Source organism: Helobdella robusta (genome assembly GCF_000326865.2).
Source record: "Helobdella robusta unplaced genomic scaffold HELROscaffold_3, whole genome shotgun sequence".
Lineage (NCBI taxonomy): Eukaryota > Metazoa > Annelida > Clitellata > Rhynchobdellida > Glossiphoniidae > Helobdella > Helobdella robusta.
In genome coordinates this window covers 4,150,072-4,167,352 of record NW_008704501.1, presented here as the reverse complement: position 1 = coordinate 4,167,352, position 17,281 = coordinate 4,150,072, and the positions used below count along the sequence as shown (strand labels likewise).

General features: G+C 29.7%; 4 protein-coding genes across 4 annotated transcripts in view; 2 read left to right on the top strand and 2 right to left on the bottom strand.

Annotated features, from left to right (window-relative positions):
• The window catches only part of HELRODRAFT_188610 (hypothetical protein), a gene marked incomplete at both ends in the record, with an annotated part of 4,679 nt that extends 866 nt beyond the window's left edge, over positions 1-3,813 (bottom strand). Inside the window, 8 exons of the mRNA XM_009021336.1 lie at positions 96-240; positions 675-905; positions 1,261-1,319; positions 1,768-1,877; positions 2,187-2,353; positions 2,575-2,663; positions 3,013-3,147; positions 3,741-3,813. Coding sequence (XP_009019584.1) covers positions 96-240; positions 675-905; positions 1,261-1,319; positions 1,768-1,877; positions 2,187-2,353; positions 2,575-2,663; positions 3,013-3,147; positions 3,741-3,813 — 1,009 coding nt within the window. The remainder of the gene's footprint in view (positions 1-95; positions 241-674; positions 906-1,260; positions 1,320-1,767; positions 1,878-2,186; positions 2,354-2,574; positions 2,664-3,012; positions 3,148-3,740) is intronic.
• A 2,172-nt stretch (positions 3,814-5,985) lies between these two features.
• HELRODRAFT_65312 (hypothetical protein) lies at positions 5,986-6,468 on the top strand (the record flags this gene model as incomplete). Its single annotated transcript, XM_009021335.1, has 1 exon — positions 5,986-6,468. A coding segment is annotated over one exon (483 nt), but the record flags the coding sequence as incomplete, so codon positions are not given.
• Positions 6,469-7,528: 1,060 nt separating this feature from the next.
• HELRODRAFT_94426 (hypothetical protein) lies at positions 7,529-13,162 on the bottom strand. Its single transcript, XM_009021334.1, has 16 exons — positions 13,038-13,162; positions 12,300-12,374; positions 12,017-12,163; positions 11,660-11,803; positions 11,456-11,572; positions 11,341-11,392; positions 11,197-11,255; positions 10,920-11,133; positions 10,544-10,818; positions 10,128-10,161; positions 9,568-9,660; positions 9,322-9,419; positions 8,646-8,764; positions 8,371-8,445; positions 8,183-8,246; positions 7,529-8,100 (listed from the first exon to the last, which is right to left on the bottom strand). The coding sequence occupies exons 1-16, from the start codon at positions 13,041-13,043 to the stop codon at positions 8,032-8,034; spliced, it is 1,641 nt and encodes a 546-aa protein (XP_009019582.1). The 5' UTR covers positions 13,044-13,162; the 3' UTR covers positions 7,529-8,031.
• A 325-nt stretch (positions 13,163-13,487) lies between these two features.
• On the top strand, positions 13,488-16,414 carry HELRODRAFT_188607 (hypothetical protein). The gene is made up of 6 exons (XM_009021333.1): positions 13,488-13,672; positions 13,827-14,012; positions 14,709-14,879; positions 15,416-15,529; positions 15,748-15,866; positions 15,985-16,414. Exons 1-6 carry the CDS (start codon positions 13,552-13,554, stop codon positions 16,063-16,065), a joined length of 792 nt encoding a protein of 263 aa, XP_009019581.1. The 5' UTR covers positions 13,488-13,551; the 3' UTR covers positions 16,066-16,414.
• The last annotated feature ends 867 nt before the right edge of the window (positions 16,415-17,281 follow it).

The window sequence follows — 17,281 nt, the reverse complement described above, 5'->3', positions numbered from 1 at the left end:
ACACAACAAACAAAACAACTTAACAAAGAACACGACAAACTCACTGATGAAGCCAGCATCCAGATGCTTAGGGGCCGTCCAGCCATGCAACTGACCTCCATGACCATCATCATCATCAACAGCAGCAGCATGATGGACATCGTCTTCCAACGATGTCGGAATACTAGTGTCATAGATCATTGGGTTGTCCATACTGTATACATCCTCATCTTCATCTTCCAGTGCTCCAACACCAAATGCCTGTATGAGCAACGAATTGTGAATGTTCACCCACTGAATAAATATTTCAATCAATCAATCTTCGTTTAGCGTCCAGAGACCCGGTTCCCCGAGGTAAGACGTCACTGAATAAATATTTACTACACAAATTGAATAATTATTATAACTAATGAATAACTTTTGAGTGTAATTAAATGAGTAAATATGAATGACTATTTTCTACACAAATTTACCATGAGCAATACAGAATAACTTGACAGATTATTAACGTTTAATAATAATGGCTATTGCCGTTGTTACATTTCAAGGGCATTTAAGTATAAAATGAATACGTTTGTGTTGAGTGTTTAACAATAAGATCTATCGTACAAACACAAATTTAAGTAGTGTGGAACTTTAATGTGGAACTTTAATGTGCCACGTCAGAACCAATCATCAAACTAAATCATCCCAACCTGTCCTTTTATTCCTTTATTCATCCTCCTCATCACTCCGTCACTCCTCTTTGCAGCTTCCCTCAACCTATCCTTTGTGATGAGAGCGTCGTTGACATCGATGCCCCGATAGCCCAGACCATGCAGGTCACATTTGATGGTGAAGTTGATGGGGCAGATGTCCTCTGCTGATAACTGGTCATCATCATTTCCATCACCATCCTCATCGTCGTCTTCGTCATCATTCACTTTCTGTAAAGAATTCAATTCAATTGCAATGATATAACTTGATTGTGATCGTGGGATGGTATCAGCAACGAAAAACGTGAATAAGGAAATGTAAGGCTACTAAACACCAGTTGAAGTAAAATGACACTAAGAAATAACAATAACAACATTACAATATATAATAACATCGTATAAATAATATGAAAAAAAAACCACACCAACTTAACAACATGATAACAACAACACAACAACGGCATGACAACAACAACAACAACAACATGACAACAACAACAACATGACAACAACAACAACATGACAACAACAACAACAACACAACAACAACAACATAACTACTGTAACAACAACCTACTAATCCAACCTTGTGCAACATCATCAGCTCTGGAGGCAGCTCACAACCATAAGCAAGCTTTGCCACACCTTATTTCAAAATAAACAATAATAATAATGATGATAAAAATAAAAAAAAAATAATAATGTCATTTTATTTTTATTTATTAATAATACATAAATTGAAAAGTGGTAACAAATCACACATCAAAATGTTGGCAAATTGAAAATTATTTAAATGTTAAAAATGTTAATGAGATAGATCTATTCTATAATTATTTATAGAATTTATATAATTATTAAACTTCTATTCATACAAACTATAATAATGGTAATAAAATAAAATACTTGTACCTTCAACAAACACAATCGGTATTTGAAATATATCAATGAAAAAAAAAATCACAGAAACAAAATTGTGAAAATGAATTTCCTACTATAAAACGTCTGTAATAGTTTAATAACTAAAGTATCCCAAAGCATAATAAAAAAAACTAAAATGCAATCAAGAAATTTGAAATGGAAAAATAATAAATACTGGATGGATTTGAAGTTTTATTCATCCTCTTCCATCTTTTTGCCTTCGTTCCCACACCCCTGCCATGCCTCCATCCTAATTTCCTCAATAACCTCATTCCTATCGTTGCCCTATTTCAAGGGTCATGTTTTACATTAGATGTTTGGTGGATGAAAAAATAAATGAAAGAATGAAAGAATGAATGGATGGATGAGTGAGTGAATGAATGGATGGATGGATGGATAGATGAATGGATGGATGGATGGATGGATAGATGAATGAATGGATAGATGGATGGGTAGATGGTTGAGTGAGTGAGTAAATGAATGAACGAACGAACGAACGAATGAATGAATAAATGAATGAATGAACGAACGAACGAATGAATGAATGAATGAACGAACGAACGAATGAATGAATGGAAGAATAAATGAATGAACCTGGTAGGTTTGAGACAATGAACCAAGTGAGAACTAGTGAAGAGAGAGAAGGCATCAGCTTGCTCAGTGGCTGTCATCTGGTTTTGTGACCTCACTTCCTCTCTGCAAGTTTTGTATTTATCCTTCGTAGCTAATTTCTTTGGAGCTATGCCAAATTCTCCAAAGTCCTATGCAAATTTAAAAAATGTGATTTCTGAGGAGAAGTGTCACAAAACATTTATTAGTGTGCATCTGTACAAGCATGCATCAGGAATGAGAAGTATAGAAATAACAGTGAAGAATGCAAAATATGAAAACTGGAGATAATATACAGAATATAAAAACTGAATACAATTACAGAGAACATAAAAAGTGAATGGATAGATGGATGCAAGAGTATATAGCTGACCTCCTCGTCCATGAAGTCTTCAGGTTTCTGGACATTCTCCTGCCTGCTCCTCTCAAATTTTGATGACTTGAATGTCTTTGGGGCCCAACCTTTTCAGAGATTCATGATAAATTATTGCAACATTTTGATGTAGTTTAATTTATATTTACTGATAACAGCTATAATCAGCATAAACAGTGACAACAGCAAAAGTTCAGAAAATGATTACAAAACTGATTACAAAAAATCTTTAACTTAACAAAATCTGTTCAATTTAATTTCTAGTATTTAGCTACCTCAGATAACACATCTCTGCTTTGAAGATTGAAATACTAAATTGTTCAAAAAGTACTTTAACTTAATGCTTAATACTTAAATGTACAAAAACAAGCAAACACACAAAAAATAAACAAACAAACAAACAAACAAAAAAAACAAGCAAACTAACAACAAACGAACCTTCTTTAGTATCCACAGTGTTGAAGTACCCAGCAGAGAAGCCGCCGGTGAAAGCGCCGTGAAACCGAATTCTTCCTTGAGCATCTCTTACCACCTGTTCATGCACCGCTATAGGTTTTCTTGATATGTGCTCATCTGGTTGGAGAAGAATATTAATTAATGAATCGGAAATTAAATAAATACCTTTATTGTTCACAAAAAATATGTTTAATAAAATATATTAGATTATTAATTATTTTATATAACAAATATGGATTTCTAAGATTTAAATTAATTAAAATTAAATTAAATCAATCATTCAATCAATTACATTACATTGCAAATACAACTTAATATTAAATTAAATTGTTAATTTGTATTTCCACTTATTTACAACTAAACTACTAGCACTGTTGTTTGTTTGCTTGTTTTTGTTTATTTGTTTGTGTTTATTTATTTTTTGTGTGTTTGCTTTCAAATAGTTGCAAATAAATTTGAAAGAAAAATTTATACAGTTTTTGTCAAATGGTTGTTGATGATTGTTGATGTTCAATTTTGTTTAATAATTTAATTAGTATTAGAGACAAGATACATAAATAAAAATAAATAAAAACTACTAAAATAAATAAATTATATTATAAAATAACATTATGACATGAGTTATTATAAGTTATAATAAAATAAAAAAAGGAAGAGCCAAGAGAAAAGCAAATCAAATTAAAGAGTGAAAATTTGCCAAATTATCTAACCTTCATTATATTGCGGAAGAGGAGTTCCGATTGTAACAAAATCATCTTTTTCGTCATCGGATTTGCCAGCCATACTAAAAAAACGAAAAGCAAGTACGTGGGATTTTAAATAATAAACAACCCACGATCGTACAGTTAGATACGCTTCCTGTTTATAAAATAAATTCACTTTTACAAATGATTATTCATGATGTAGCTTGATAAAATATTCAAGCATATATGGGCATATATGGTGTTTAAATATATTTAAAAATCATTGTAGTGCTCAATTTCTTGAGCATGAAATTTAAAATTTGATAATGGAAAACCCGAAAATTTGAACAAACCGAATAGTTATCACTATGTATTACAGCTCGGTTTTTTTTGGAATATGACGCTAATATAGTGAATTAAGCTAGTAGTTTTTTACCGGGTCCATGTAGTACTCAATCTTCTGAGCAGGGAAATGTATAATTTGGAAATGGAAATCCTGACGTTTTTAGTATATAGTCTCTTGAATCGAACGTATCATTATGTATTAGAGTACTCCCATTTAGCTTGATTTTTCGGCTGTGACGATGATATAGTGAAATAAGCTGTAGTTTCTTTTAAAGATTAATGACCGGGACGGGCCATGACACCTCGTTGTGAACAACATTTTTATTAAAATTCAGAAAAACTAAATCGTCCAAACTTCGAGATTTTTTTTTTATTCTTATTCCTTAAAAATTAGAATCTGACAAACGCTGAAGCTGTTACAACATGCAAAGCAATAGTATAAAATGATACAAAGAATAATTAAATAAAATGCTTTTAAAACCATGGATATGATATGGATATGATATATATATATATATATATATATATATATATATATATATCCATGTTTAAAACGAATTACATCAAGTGAAACTCTCTAACGAAGCGCTTCTTATGTTGTAATTTTTTGTTTGAAGGCCAAGGCGTTAAACGCTCGAGTATTGAGATTCCATCATAATTAAAAGTTCTTGTGTAAGTGGTGTGTCCCTCGTATCTTTCCTGCCCTGCGGTCATCATCGTCCAAACAATTTGCGAACATCCTTCGTATTTCTTCTTCTTGTAGTCATGTTTTTTTTTATAAAATAACAATCGAGTTATTTATGCTATTTTGTATTTAATTATGTTGGTTAGGTAACCTAACTTAGGCTACTTTCCTTACCTTAGGTTACTAGTTTTTTAACTTAAAATAAAATAATTATGGTTATTTAAACTTAACATTAACAAACTACTAATCAAATCAGAATTTTTTGTTTTAAATGTTAAGGAAATAGAATTCCAATATTGAATAATTATAATAATAATTACTGGACTTGAATAAAAGTTCAATTCAAAGTTATATGCAGTGATTAGAAATTTAATCTAATTAGAAAAATAATTTTAATCATTAATAATTTAATAATAATTTAATTGTAACGGATAACCATACAGTGACATTTGCATTTGTTTTACAACAATTGTTCATGATATAATAAATCTAAAGGCGAAAAAATGGTTTAAATTGGATTCAATGATGTCTGAAAGTTTAAAATCTACTAGTTCAAACAGCATTGTGTTGTCACATCATGAGATGTGCACACTCAACCTCAATAATAACAACTGCACATCTCAGTCATTGACAAGTGCTTTTGTTGACGAATCAGAAGTCAATGGGTTTTTTTCTTTACTTACCAGGTTTCTGACATGCCAAAGAAAAACTAAATCAAATTTTAATGATGATAAAAAATATGTGAGAAAAAGCTGGTTATGTTGTGGAGTGAAAAATAATGGATGTCATTCTAAACAACATCCATCAACTTCATCTTCCAGTCATTGTTCTAATGAGTACACTCCATCACCTAGATGTAGTTATAACCGACCAGATGATCCAGACATTTTAAGAGTTCATTCTAAAACTCTTCCTAATTCAAAATGTACAAAAATTGTTTTAAAGAAATGTGTTATTTCCACTCAAACATTACCTAAAGAAGCCAAATATGCTAATACAACCATCGAGCCGGTGACATCAAATCCTATTAGTAATAAAGTAGATTTAAATTCGACAACTACTCCATCAAAAAATAACCCAGTTGTAAATCTAAATCCATCTGTTTCAGCAACAGAAGATGTAACTGTTCAGTCATACCAAACACCAGTTCAGCCTTCAAATACATCTGATTCTTCCAACACATTACCACTTTATGATCAGGTTAGAGAATCATCAAATGATTGTTGGAGTCTTTCAAAAGAACTTGAAAAGCTCACTCGTTATGGTTGGTATTGGGGCCCAATAACAAGAGTTGAAGCAGAAGAAAAATTGGCCAACCAACCAGATGGAACTTTTTTGGTTAGAGATAGCTCTGATGATCGTTATTTGTTGAGCTTAAGTTTCAGATCCTACGGTCGGACATTGCATACCAGAATAGAACATTGCAATGGCATGTTCAGTCTTTACACACAAACAGAAAGTGAGGGTTATCGATCCATTATAGAACTTATTGAACATTCTGTATCTGATTCGCAAACGGGCATATTTTGTTACTCAAGAGCCAGAACTCCTGGGTCACTGTCATTTCCAGTTAGATTAACCAAACCAGTTTCAAGGTTTGCAAAAGTTCGATCTCTACAATATCTTTGCAGGTTTCTTATAAGGGAATCCATCAGGCTTGACCATATAAGACAATTACCTTTACCGTCTGCCATGAAAGATTTTCTTGAAGAAAGACCTTACTGACAAGATTTTAAGTTTTTTTTAATTTTCCAAATAAAAAATTTTTTAATTTTTACTTTCAGCTGTTTTTAATGTAGTCAGTGCTATGTAAAGGTTTGAATAATATTTTCATTTGTATCTTGATTTTTTTTATTTCTTGTTGCAATTTTATTTTAAGTTCCGTCCTTATAATCTATTATTCTAATTTCTATCTTAATTCTTATGATAACCTAATCTACAGGCACTGCAAACTTGGTTCAAATTGAAATGAGCATGTGATTCTTGTAACAAGTATTTTTATGATCAGTGATTTAAACGATTTAGTCATTTTATTTTGTCATCAAAAATGCATTAACTGTTTTTCAATAATTTTATTTGGAAATAAACGCAGACAATTGTTAGCAGTTATTTCATTTGTTTATGCACGACACGCACACATTTTTTCATAATGTTACAACAGTTGTTCCTTTTCGAGCATCTTAAATTTTTTTTGGAAATTAATCACCCATGTTTTGTTTGTATTGTTTTTTGCTTCTAAGCTATTATGTAAATAGTTTGTAATGCTTGATCTTGTTCTAAAAATTATTTTATATCAAGTTGTTGGACACTACACGATAAACCCTAATTATTTTATCTACGTAAAGCTTGTTAATACATGCAAGTAAACATGAATATCTACTAATTATATATATATATACATGTCATTTAATTTATTTGTATATTTATATGTATTGTAGTCAAAGTTATTGTTTTTTACATTGCAATTTCTTTGATTGTAGTTGAATAAAACTTCTAAACGGTAGTTTTTATTTTATAGCGGTTTTAGGAACTGGCTCTTGACTGCGTTATCACATAGTTCATGCACACAAACTTATTAATCAAGTGGAAACCAGAGCATAAACAGAGGGCAAACTAGGGCGATCTATGCCAATCTAACTTAATATTTGTAAGAAGTGGCAAATGTGCCTCTCCTGGTCATTTAGTAGTAGAGAGATATTCCAATGGTACATTCCCTCAGGTGATTTATCAACTAGCAGAAATATTGAATACTAATTTCCTTTTCATATTTAAATGGATCAACAACTTCGAGATTAATATTTTTTCCAGCAAAATGAAAACTTAACAATTTTTACAATGTGCATTAAAATAAATATACATGTTAATTTAAACTGTACATTGAGTAATCTATAAATCAACTCAATTAAAATTAACAGCAACGGAGAAATTTAAAGCAAACGTTAGCGAATTCCAGATTTAAGATGGCTGCTGAGTGCCTGCACATTTTTAAGAACCTCGCAAATTACAGAAAAGTATTTAAGACTCAATAATTAGATAACAAATTTTAGAACATTGACGACATCAACCACAAGACAGATAATGCTGAGTATATATACATATATATATATATATATATATATATATATATATATATATATATATGCATCATACGCCTGTATGTGTATAACAAAAAAACGTTGATAGTTGTAAATCTGTATTCAACTAGAATAGAAAAAAATTAGTATTAGAATAGTTTTAATCTTGATCCAAGAGAGACAACAAAGGAAATATTATAACCGGATCAAACGATTATAAATTAGATTTGGTGAAAGACACCCTCAGGTACTGGGGTCCTGGAAGTTGATAGTTGTGCAATTCCTGTAAAATGAAGTAACATTTTCAGTTCAAAAAATGTCTTCAATGTCATCCATATTGTAGAAATTTAAAAAAATGAGCTAACCACAAGTGCAGCTACGGCGTCTTCAATGGTTTCCATCTTTAACAGTGCCATCTTTTTTTCATTTCTATAAGTTTTTATTTTTTTATCAGCATTTGAATTTTCAATAAAATTAAATAAAAGTGAAATTAATTAAGTAATAAAATTAAATTTTTAATAAAACGAATAAGAAAAAAAGGGTATATACTAACTCAAGAAATCTAAAACCCACAACATGTCCACATTTGCCAAACAAATCTCTCAATTCATCTTCAGTCATAGATTGACTGCAAAAAAGCATTAAGTTTTAGTTTAACCTAGCCAATAAATAAATAATAGTTGAACAGAAATTGTAGAATCAAGATTTTGATGTATTGTTATTTCAACATTGTTTCCAAAAATTGCAATATTTTACCAAATTGTTTCATTTGAATATAATAAGAAACAAACAAATTCAAATAAAAAAGCAACATTTAATTTGTCTCACGGTATATTAGTAATGTGTAACACAGCAGAGGGTGGATTGATTGCTCCGTATTTCTTGGATCCTGGATTAGCATGTCTGTGCAGTTTAGAGTTGGTATAATCCTTTGTCAGACCCTCATCCTTGTAGAAGCAAATGATTTTAAAATAAATATTTGATGAAATGAGGACATGTCATCATTTTTGCCGTTTAAAAGATTATAAAGATACAGCTTGACCTAGTCATCTCAAAAATGATTGCACGCATGCACATATCCGACCATTCATTCCTTACATAGAAAGGCCAAATTAAATTATGGTCAATTCATTCTTTCAAGTTAATTTCAACCTTGCCCCTAACTTTTTTTAACAATTTCCAAAACTTTGCACCTTTTTACTCAAATGTTTTCACCTTTGTATTTACAAACGGAAGTGATTCTCAACTCTAAGCTCATTTCTTATTCACTATTATAACAATTACCCTTTAAAAGAAATTTCACCTATACTCAATATTTATTTTTAAGATTTCTACTATATCAAGTAAATTCTTTATTGATAGATTTTCTAGTAAAAAAATTCTATGGGGACATACTGTAAATAGCCAATAAATTCATCCAACTGCATTATTCATTCAAGAAGGTAAAAAAAATTGAACACGAAAAATGATATAATAATTTGTTAATAAGATGTTAAAGACATACCGCCTGTCCCTCTTTGGGCATTTGGATGTAGTTGTGCTTTGACACTGAAACTTTCATCACTTTACCGTACCACTTCAATTTGTCAAGACAGTTAACAGCTATTTTGAAAAAATTAAATATTTATAATTTTATTAAGGAAGATTAGTGAAAATAAACTGTCCATTTATTTACATGGTTGGCAACAAATCAGTGTCAGCATGAAAAAACATTTCATTGTTCATTATAAGCAAAGAATAAAAAACTAACCATTCAATGCAAGAGCAGGGTCACTGAATTGAACTAACGCTGTGTCCTTCTTATTGTACATGATCTTCACTCTGGTCACCATACCATACATTCCTGTTGATTCAAAATTAATTCACCAATCTATGAAATCAACAATATCATTGCAAACTATAATCTAATGTCCAACCACTATATTTATAGAAAAGCTTAATGAATATATTGAAAAGCAACAGTTATATAACAAGAAAACCTAAATAATTTTTACATTTATGAAAAACGTTTAATAAAATTTATTTATTATTTAATAATGACAATCATAATTCAATAAAAAATAAGGCAATTTTTGTTGATATATTAGATATAATGCGCTAGTAAATATTAGCAGCCAATGAATAAAATGAAATTTATGATGCTATTAAAGGAACTCATGATTATAATGTTATAATAATTCGATTTGTGCCGGCAACAAAATTCGTAAGTTCAAAAGTAAGATTTATGAAAAATGTCAAATTCTTAACAAAAAAAAAGAAAAACAAGTTAAAGAAAAAAAGATAACATGAACAAAGTATATAAAAACGTACCAAAAAGGGTGAATAGATAATCTGTATTGACTTTCTATAGATGAGATTGTTTTGAGTGTAGTAAATAAGATGAATTAGTTGGCAACGTGAGTATAATATAAGCGCATGTACACAGTTTCAATTGAGTAACAAACGTAGTCGAAGTAGTTATTGAAACAGCACAGTTGAAGTAGTAGTTGTACACAACACACAGCACCAACAGGAGAGTATGGGAATTGGAATTTAAAATCAATGAGTTATATTTATCAATTATTATAGAAATTTAGAATAAGGTAAAATTAAGAACATCATTTTTAAAATAATTATGAAATTAGAATAGATGTTATATTAAAATAGATATAAAGTAAAATAGATATAAATTTATAGATTGAAATCTATGCCATGGCAAATTGATGAATAATTGAAAAAAATACAACCTCCTCATTGAGATTAGATATAATAAGAACACTGTGTCCCGTACTTTGGTTGTTGCCTCCCATCATCATACCACCTGCACCAGCCAGACCAGCACCAACACCTCCCAACATACTACCCAAACCAGCAAGACCTCCTATTCCACCCAAACCTCCACCACCAAAATTTCCCAATCCTCCGGCAGAAAAACCAGTCAGTCCTGCAGGCATGGCTCCAAGTTTGGAAATATTTGAAAAATTTCCCCCAATGCCACCAAGGGAGCCGCCCAAACCTCCAACTGTTTCATCAAATATATCCATATATCAATTAGTGAATCAGCAAAATTCCAACATACAAAAATTATAAGAACTATAGAATCATCTATAAAATTGATCTAACAGTTTCCGCTATATGATCCTAATATTCCATCTCCATGTGGAGTGTCCAATATGCCCATCTGCTCTCCAACACTAGCCATGGGACCAGAAGGCAAATTGGGATCCGTGTAGTCATAGGTCTTTTCATTGTTGTATTTGACTTGGAGTGTCTCCAAATGTGAATAGTCAATCCTCAGTGTACAACATCCGTTGTAGATGTTTTGACCATTTAAAGCCTGTTATGATATTATCCAGTATATATACCAAATTGTATCAAATGAAAAAATAAAATACTAAACTGTTAATCCTGATTTGGCTGAAATACCATCAGCATATTCAATAAGCGCTTGAAAGGAGTCTGCAATAAGATCAAAAATGGGAATAAAAATAACATAAAAAGATGATATTATATGAAAAAATAAAATAGGAATAAATAAACATACTGTTTTTATTGTACGTCACAATTCTCAAAACTTGACCATACTTTGAAAAAATCTGCAAATAAAAAAATCATTTGAGATAGAAAAAGATGGACAAGACAAGAAAAAATGAACAAACCAATTTAAGGATATCAACAGTTACAGGATAAAGCATGTTGTCAATGATAACTCTAAGCACAGTCCTGTTCTCATCCATGCCCAAGACCAGCTGATCAGTCAGATTACTCATGTCATCCTAAACATAGAGAAAACATCAATAAGGAATTTTAAAAACTTTTAAGCAAGAAAATTGTAAAAATATTTAGTATTCAAACTGAATTACTTGAAATCTTGTATTCTCAGTTTTCAACTTTTCATAGGTGGAAAACTGAACATGAACAACTCTTTTCCTTATAGATGGAGGATGTTCACCGTAATACTGCACCATTGCCTGGGCAGCAGCAATATCCATCATCTCCACTAGTGCCTTATTCAAAAAGATTTTATACGATTAATAACAAAAACAAATTTATGAATCCGGTGCTACCTAGGCTGGAAAAATGTTGCCACTATTATACATATGTTATGTTATGTGCATATATTTGTGTCAGTATATTTGAGTATAGTGTGAATACTTTAACAAACCTTTTAAAGTTACACTTGAAAAACATTTATAAAATAAGCGTAGCATGTTCTTTACCTGATTTTTTTTCTTTGACACAACTAGATTAGAAATCCTACCAAACGACAGCGCCAATTGAACAATTTCCACGTCACTGACATCATTCGGCACTCCTCGTAAATGTACAACACGGCTCGGCTTATTTACATTCACCTCCATTTTCAACTAAATGGAACAAATAATAAAAATATAAACAAACTTGACAATTTTAAAAATAAAATATTTAGTTAAAACATAAAAATATGCTTTTAGATAAAATATAGGTTAACAGTATTTAATAATAAAAATCGAATAAGTTTACTTTTTTGTTGTTGTAATCCATAGTTTGTGAATTCCCATTCGAAGAATACATAGAAGTTTGATTGTCAGATGAACGCTTATATTTCAAAGTTTAAAAATAACATTATTATTAAACAATTAAACAGTCGAATATAATGTAAGATCTTAAGAGTATTTGAAAATACAAGAATAGGTGCTTTAACACAAACGTCTTAAACATTTAAACCCCAAACATTATATTACTATTATTGATTTTCTTATTTTTAAGCTTTATCTAAAATTATCCATAATTTATCTGATAAACAGATGTGAGTATATAAGCTACAACTATAAATATGCTAAGAGAAATGTAATAAAGGGTTGTAAAAAATTAATAAGTTAAATAGTTTGAGGCTATTATAAATGAAAAATAATTAATAAAAATTAGTATACTGTCCATGTACAAAATTGAATAAAAATGCAACTAGTAATCTATGAAAAAATTCTCTTAATTAAAAACTATCCAGTTATGAATATGCTCAAAAATAATTTAACAATCTTTTTGAAGTATGCACAGCACTCCACTGTAACTCAAGACAAATCATTACTGAAAAAAGTTAAAAGATAATGATCAACGTACTTTTACGAAGTTTTAAGGTTTGAAAAAGCTTAGCAAGTATTATCAGCCGGTATTATGATCAACTCGTAAATCAAACTAAAATATCATTAGAGAAAGAATTTTGATTTAAAAATCATTCTCAGCCAAAAAAAATGGACGTACCTTCATTATAATAACATAACTTCTTGGATTGAAACCAGCAGCTAAATAGAAAGAAATAGAATTTACAAAATAATTTTCACAATAATAAATTTTGCAAAAAGAAATCGTTGATGTTTATTTAACTACGGCTACGTTACAAAACGAAAATAACCAAATAAACTCAACTGACAAAGAAACGGGCACAGGAAATTACATTAAATGGCGTATTTAAAAAAAAACCACAAATAGTAAATTATAATAAATCATATTATTTACTCCATCGGTCTGATTCTGATTCATACATATATATTTATATGATTTCAACAACTTAAAAGGTAAAATTTAAAATTAATATTTATTAAATTCAATTTTAGGCAATTTTAACTAAAGTAGAAAAGATACTAGAATTTCTAAAAACAAATATCACCTTGTTTGTTTTAATAAAAATGTTTTTGTTGTATATATAGGTAAAAGAAGAAGAAAATCTTCAGTCATTGATTAAAATTATCAAAATAATTCATTGGTTTAACAGAAAATGCTTTCACTTTTAAAAATACAATTTATTCAGCAAACAAATAGGAGGTTGAAAATAATGAAAATAATAAACTTCTCGCTTATTTTATCGCTGTTATTAACTCTACTACCCCGTAACGACGGTTGGTTTTTTACTTGATTGTTATAACTTTACTTTTTTAATAAAAGTGTGTGCATATACATTAAGAATATAATTTATTTCATTTATCGACGTTCTTTACAATTTAATAATCTGTAAAATGTATCACTAAAATATTCATTAACGTTTATTTCCAGCTACATATATCACGGAAGTGGTCAGTCCGTGCCCGGTATTGAAAGTTGAAGGAGCATTCGATCGGGAAATGAATGGTGTTTACTGGTTGGATCGCGGTTCACAATGTGTTCCTTCTTGGGTATCCATGACAGAAGGACAATTCAACTTATTTTATTTAGAGAACAGTTTTGATGGATGGGTTTTAAGTAAGCTTATTAAATAGATTTTAAAACGCTTTTTTAAAGGAAAAGACCATTTTTGAAGTTTAACAGACGCTAGCGTTATGTTACTACTCAGCTGAACAGTTTGAGCAAAGTGTATTTGGTTCGCACTTGTATTTTGAGCTTCAAGAATCTCTAAGGAACAAAGTTATTAATATATTTATGTTGATTACTAAACTTCTGATTTTATATGGTTAGGCCATTTATATTATATAATAACTTATATACGTGGGTTAAGTTGATGACGCCCATGTCATAGTACTTACATTAAACCCTTACTTTCAAGTACTTAATTCCATAATCTATACAATATAGTTAGCTAATGTTTATTTTCTAACTACTAAGGCCCACATTATAATTGTTTATCAAAATTATTTGTTTTGGTTGTGAATATTATGTGTTTTATAAAAAATTTACATCATTTATTCTATATTATATATAGTATATACCTAGCCTTAGCCATTCTTTAGGTTCCGTACTAGAGTTTAAAACCTATACAAAAATTTCATTATCCGATAATTTCATTTTGTACATGCCAAAATAAAAAAATTCGTTAAGTTGTAAAGATCGAACTGATCGAATTATAAGTTGAATTCCTCATTAAATACCGATGATGGCAACGTAACCGATAACTCGATACATTAAGTTTGAAATTTTTTTGGCTAAAAATATTATTTGCAGGCTCCCATGCATGCCACAACTGGGGAGGCTTCAGAGCTTTGGCCCAAACACAGCAACGTGATCTTCCATTCTCAAATGAAAACTTCATTTGGAAAGAATTAAATCCAACAAATAATTTAATAGAAGTGAATGCCCTGCTGAAAATATCCTGTCTTGAAAATTTTGATACAAGTAAAGAATTAATTCATTTTTGTATGAAAATCCCAATGAATCACTTCAGTTGTTTATCGTATAATATTGATTTATTTGACTTATTGACGTCGGTTTCAAAAATGTTATAGTCGTAATAGAAAAAATTGATTTTTACGTAATATTTTCATTAAAAATTTACTTATTGCAATCTAACGAAAATACATTTTATACGAACTCGAGTCATTTGAGTATTCTAATTTAGTATTTGCTTGAACGTTGTGAATCATGCTGTTCAGTAAAGTTTAACTGTTTGTGCTTTAAATTTATACTTAATGCGCGTCAATTGACGTTGAAATATCACGTCTGGTCTTACTTTAACATTTTTACTCTAGCATTCAAGATAGTGCTGTAAGTAACTCGGTATCATTGATTGAATTCGAACCGGACCACATTCCACTCTTGAAGACTAGGGAATTTAATGTAACTAACTGACAAAGCGGACAAAGACAATTAAACGAAACTCCTTCAAACAATATTGAGGTACGATAACAAATGTTTGTTACCACTTGACTTAGGTTATTATGAAAGTTGTCTGTTCACTCGCTGTCTCCACACAAACGAACCATGTTCGTACGACCCAAGATATGACAAGTTCTCCTGCATTACGCCAGAAAAAAATTCAACAAGTGGTTAGAACAATTAAAAATTGATTATAGTTGATAAAAATAATTGAATTTTAAATTATATATAATTTAATGACGAAATTTTTTGTTTTTTTGAAGTTTTCTAAAAATTTATTACGAAATATACTGCGGTTACTCAAACATAAACTTAAGTTGCGGTCTACATTATTTAACGTAGCTCGCGTAATACTCACACACAAAAGCGTACATAACACAACGTTCAGGTGAGTCGTTGAAGTCATCTCAATTGGCAGATCGCAACATCTCGGTCTTGGTGGTGGTCGTCGTCGAATGCCTTCTTTTGATGGCCTTGCTGGCAGTTGTGGTGACATGCCTCTACAGAGTTAGCCCCATATTTGCAGCATTACGATCCTATTTTTCTCCTTTTGAATTTAGTTAAATTTGATGAAAACGATTATAAAATAATTTATCACTCAACTGCATATTTTGTATCCGACCAGGTCCATAAGATGAGAAGTGAAACCGGTTACAACATCTTGAGAAACTTTGACAGTCAACCTCCGTATTATACAAAATTATAACATCATTCCACGATTTTATTGCCAGCTTCGTTTTTATATAACGACAAGAGACGTACATTTAATAAGACATTAATAAACTAATCAAATGATATTTTGCTCGTTACATCAATTTCATAGCTGTCCAGTATTAATTTGAAGAACTTCATCACAATCAGCTCCTGTAGTCGTGCTAGCTATAATCGCGCAATAAACTATGAATATTTCTGAATGTTTTTGTGATTTTATGAAATTTAAACTTTATAACCACGATTAACTAAAAACTTTGTTTTTAGTTACATAAATTAAACTTGTCCATGCAAATTAGTTTTTATTAATTTTGAGATTAAAATAATCATTCGAAGTATAAAAATTGCAACAAAAATAACTACAAAGAATTCATAAGTAAATGTAGAAAGATTATTATGAGCCTATGGTTAATATGATTAGTACAAAATATTTTCATGAAATAGTTAACACACTTGATAATGTTCTAATAAAAAAACTTTCTAACAAATATATAAATAACTAAACAAACAATCGAATGAATAAATAAACAGCAAATAAATAAATAATAGTAATATGCGATCTTTAAGAAAGTAGATAATTGCAATTATGAAGATGAAAATCAGGAAAGAAGAACTCGACAATCACCATTTATAATAACGAACAGGCAGTACATATATATATTGTTATATATACATACTTACACATATTTTATACAAGAGCGGGTGATATCCTTGATCCTCAGCCAATCGCTCACACACACACACACGTATATATATATATATATATATATATATATATATATATATATATATATATATATATATATATATATATATATATACTATATATCATTTAATTTAATTTTTTATATTTGAAATTTGAATAAAAAACACAATATATTTCAATGATCGGCGATTTCTTAAAATAGTTATTTTCAAAGTAAGAAAAAATGTAATTATTTTAAAAAGTTAATAAAAAAAAAGAAGGGATATATATATATAATATTCAACTGTTATCAATATTACGTGTACATATTACTACAATTATTTAAATACATACAGGCATAATAAATAAATACATATAGATTAATTTACATTTAAGAGTGTAAAAAAGAAAAGAAGAAAAATTTACAATACATTTAACATATCGGAAATATATAAATTATCTTTAGGCATAAATAATATGAGCTAACATTTCTTTTATAACCACTTCTGACAATTATGACAGTTCA

Excerpts from the sequence above, each read along its gene's own strand:
- HELRODRAFT_188607 (XM_009021333.1), top strand. The coding sequence starts at position 13,552 with ATGCTTTCACTTTTAAAAATACAATTTATTCAGCAAACAAATAGGAGG. Across the intron at positions 15,530-15,747 it reads AGAAAAAAATTCAACAAGTG|GTGAGTCGTTGAAGTCATCT; the intron begins GTTAGAACAATT and ends CACAACGTTCAG. Across the intron at positions 15,867-15,984 it reads TGGTGACATGCCTCTACAGA|GTCCATAAGATGAGAAGTGA; the intron begins GTTAGCCCCATA and ends GTATCCGACCAG.
- HELRODRAFT_94426 (XM_009021334.1), bottom strand. Across the intron at positions 11,393-11,455 it reads CTGTTGATATCCTTAAATTG|ATTTTTTCAAAGTATGGTCA; the intron begins GTTTGTTCATTT and ends TTTTATTTGCAG. Across the intron at positions 8,101-8,182 it reads ACGCCGTAGCTGCACTTGTG|GAATTGCACAACTATCAACT; the intron begins GTTAGCTCATTT and ends TTCATTTTACAG.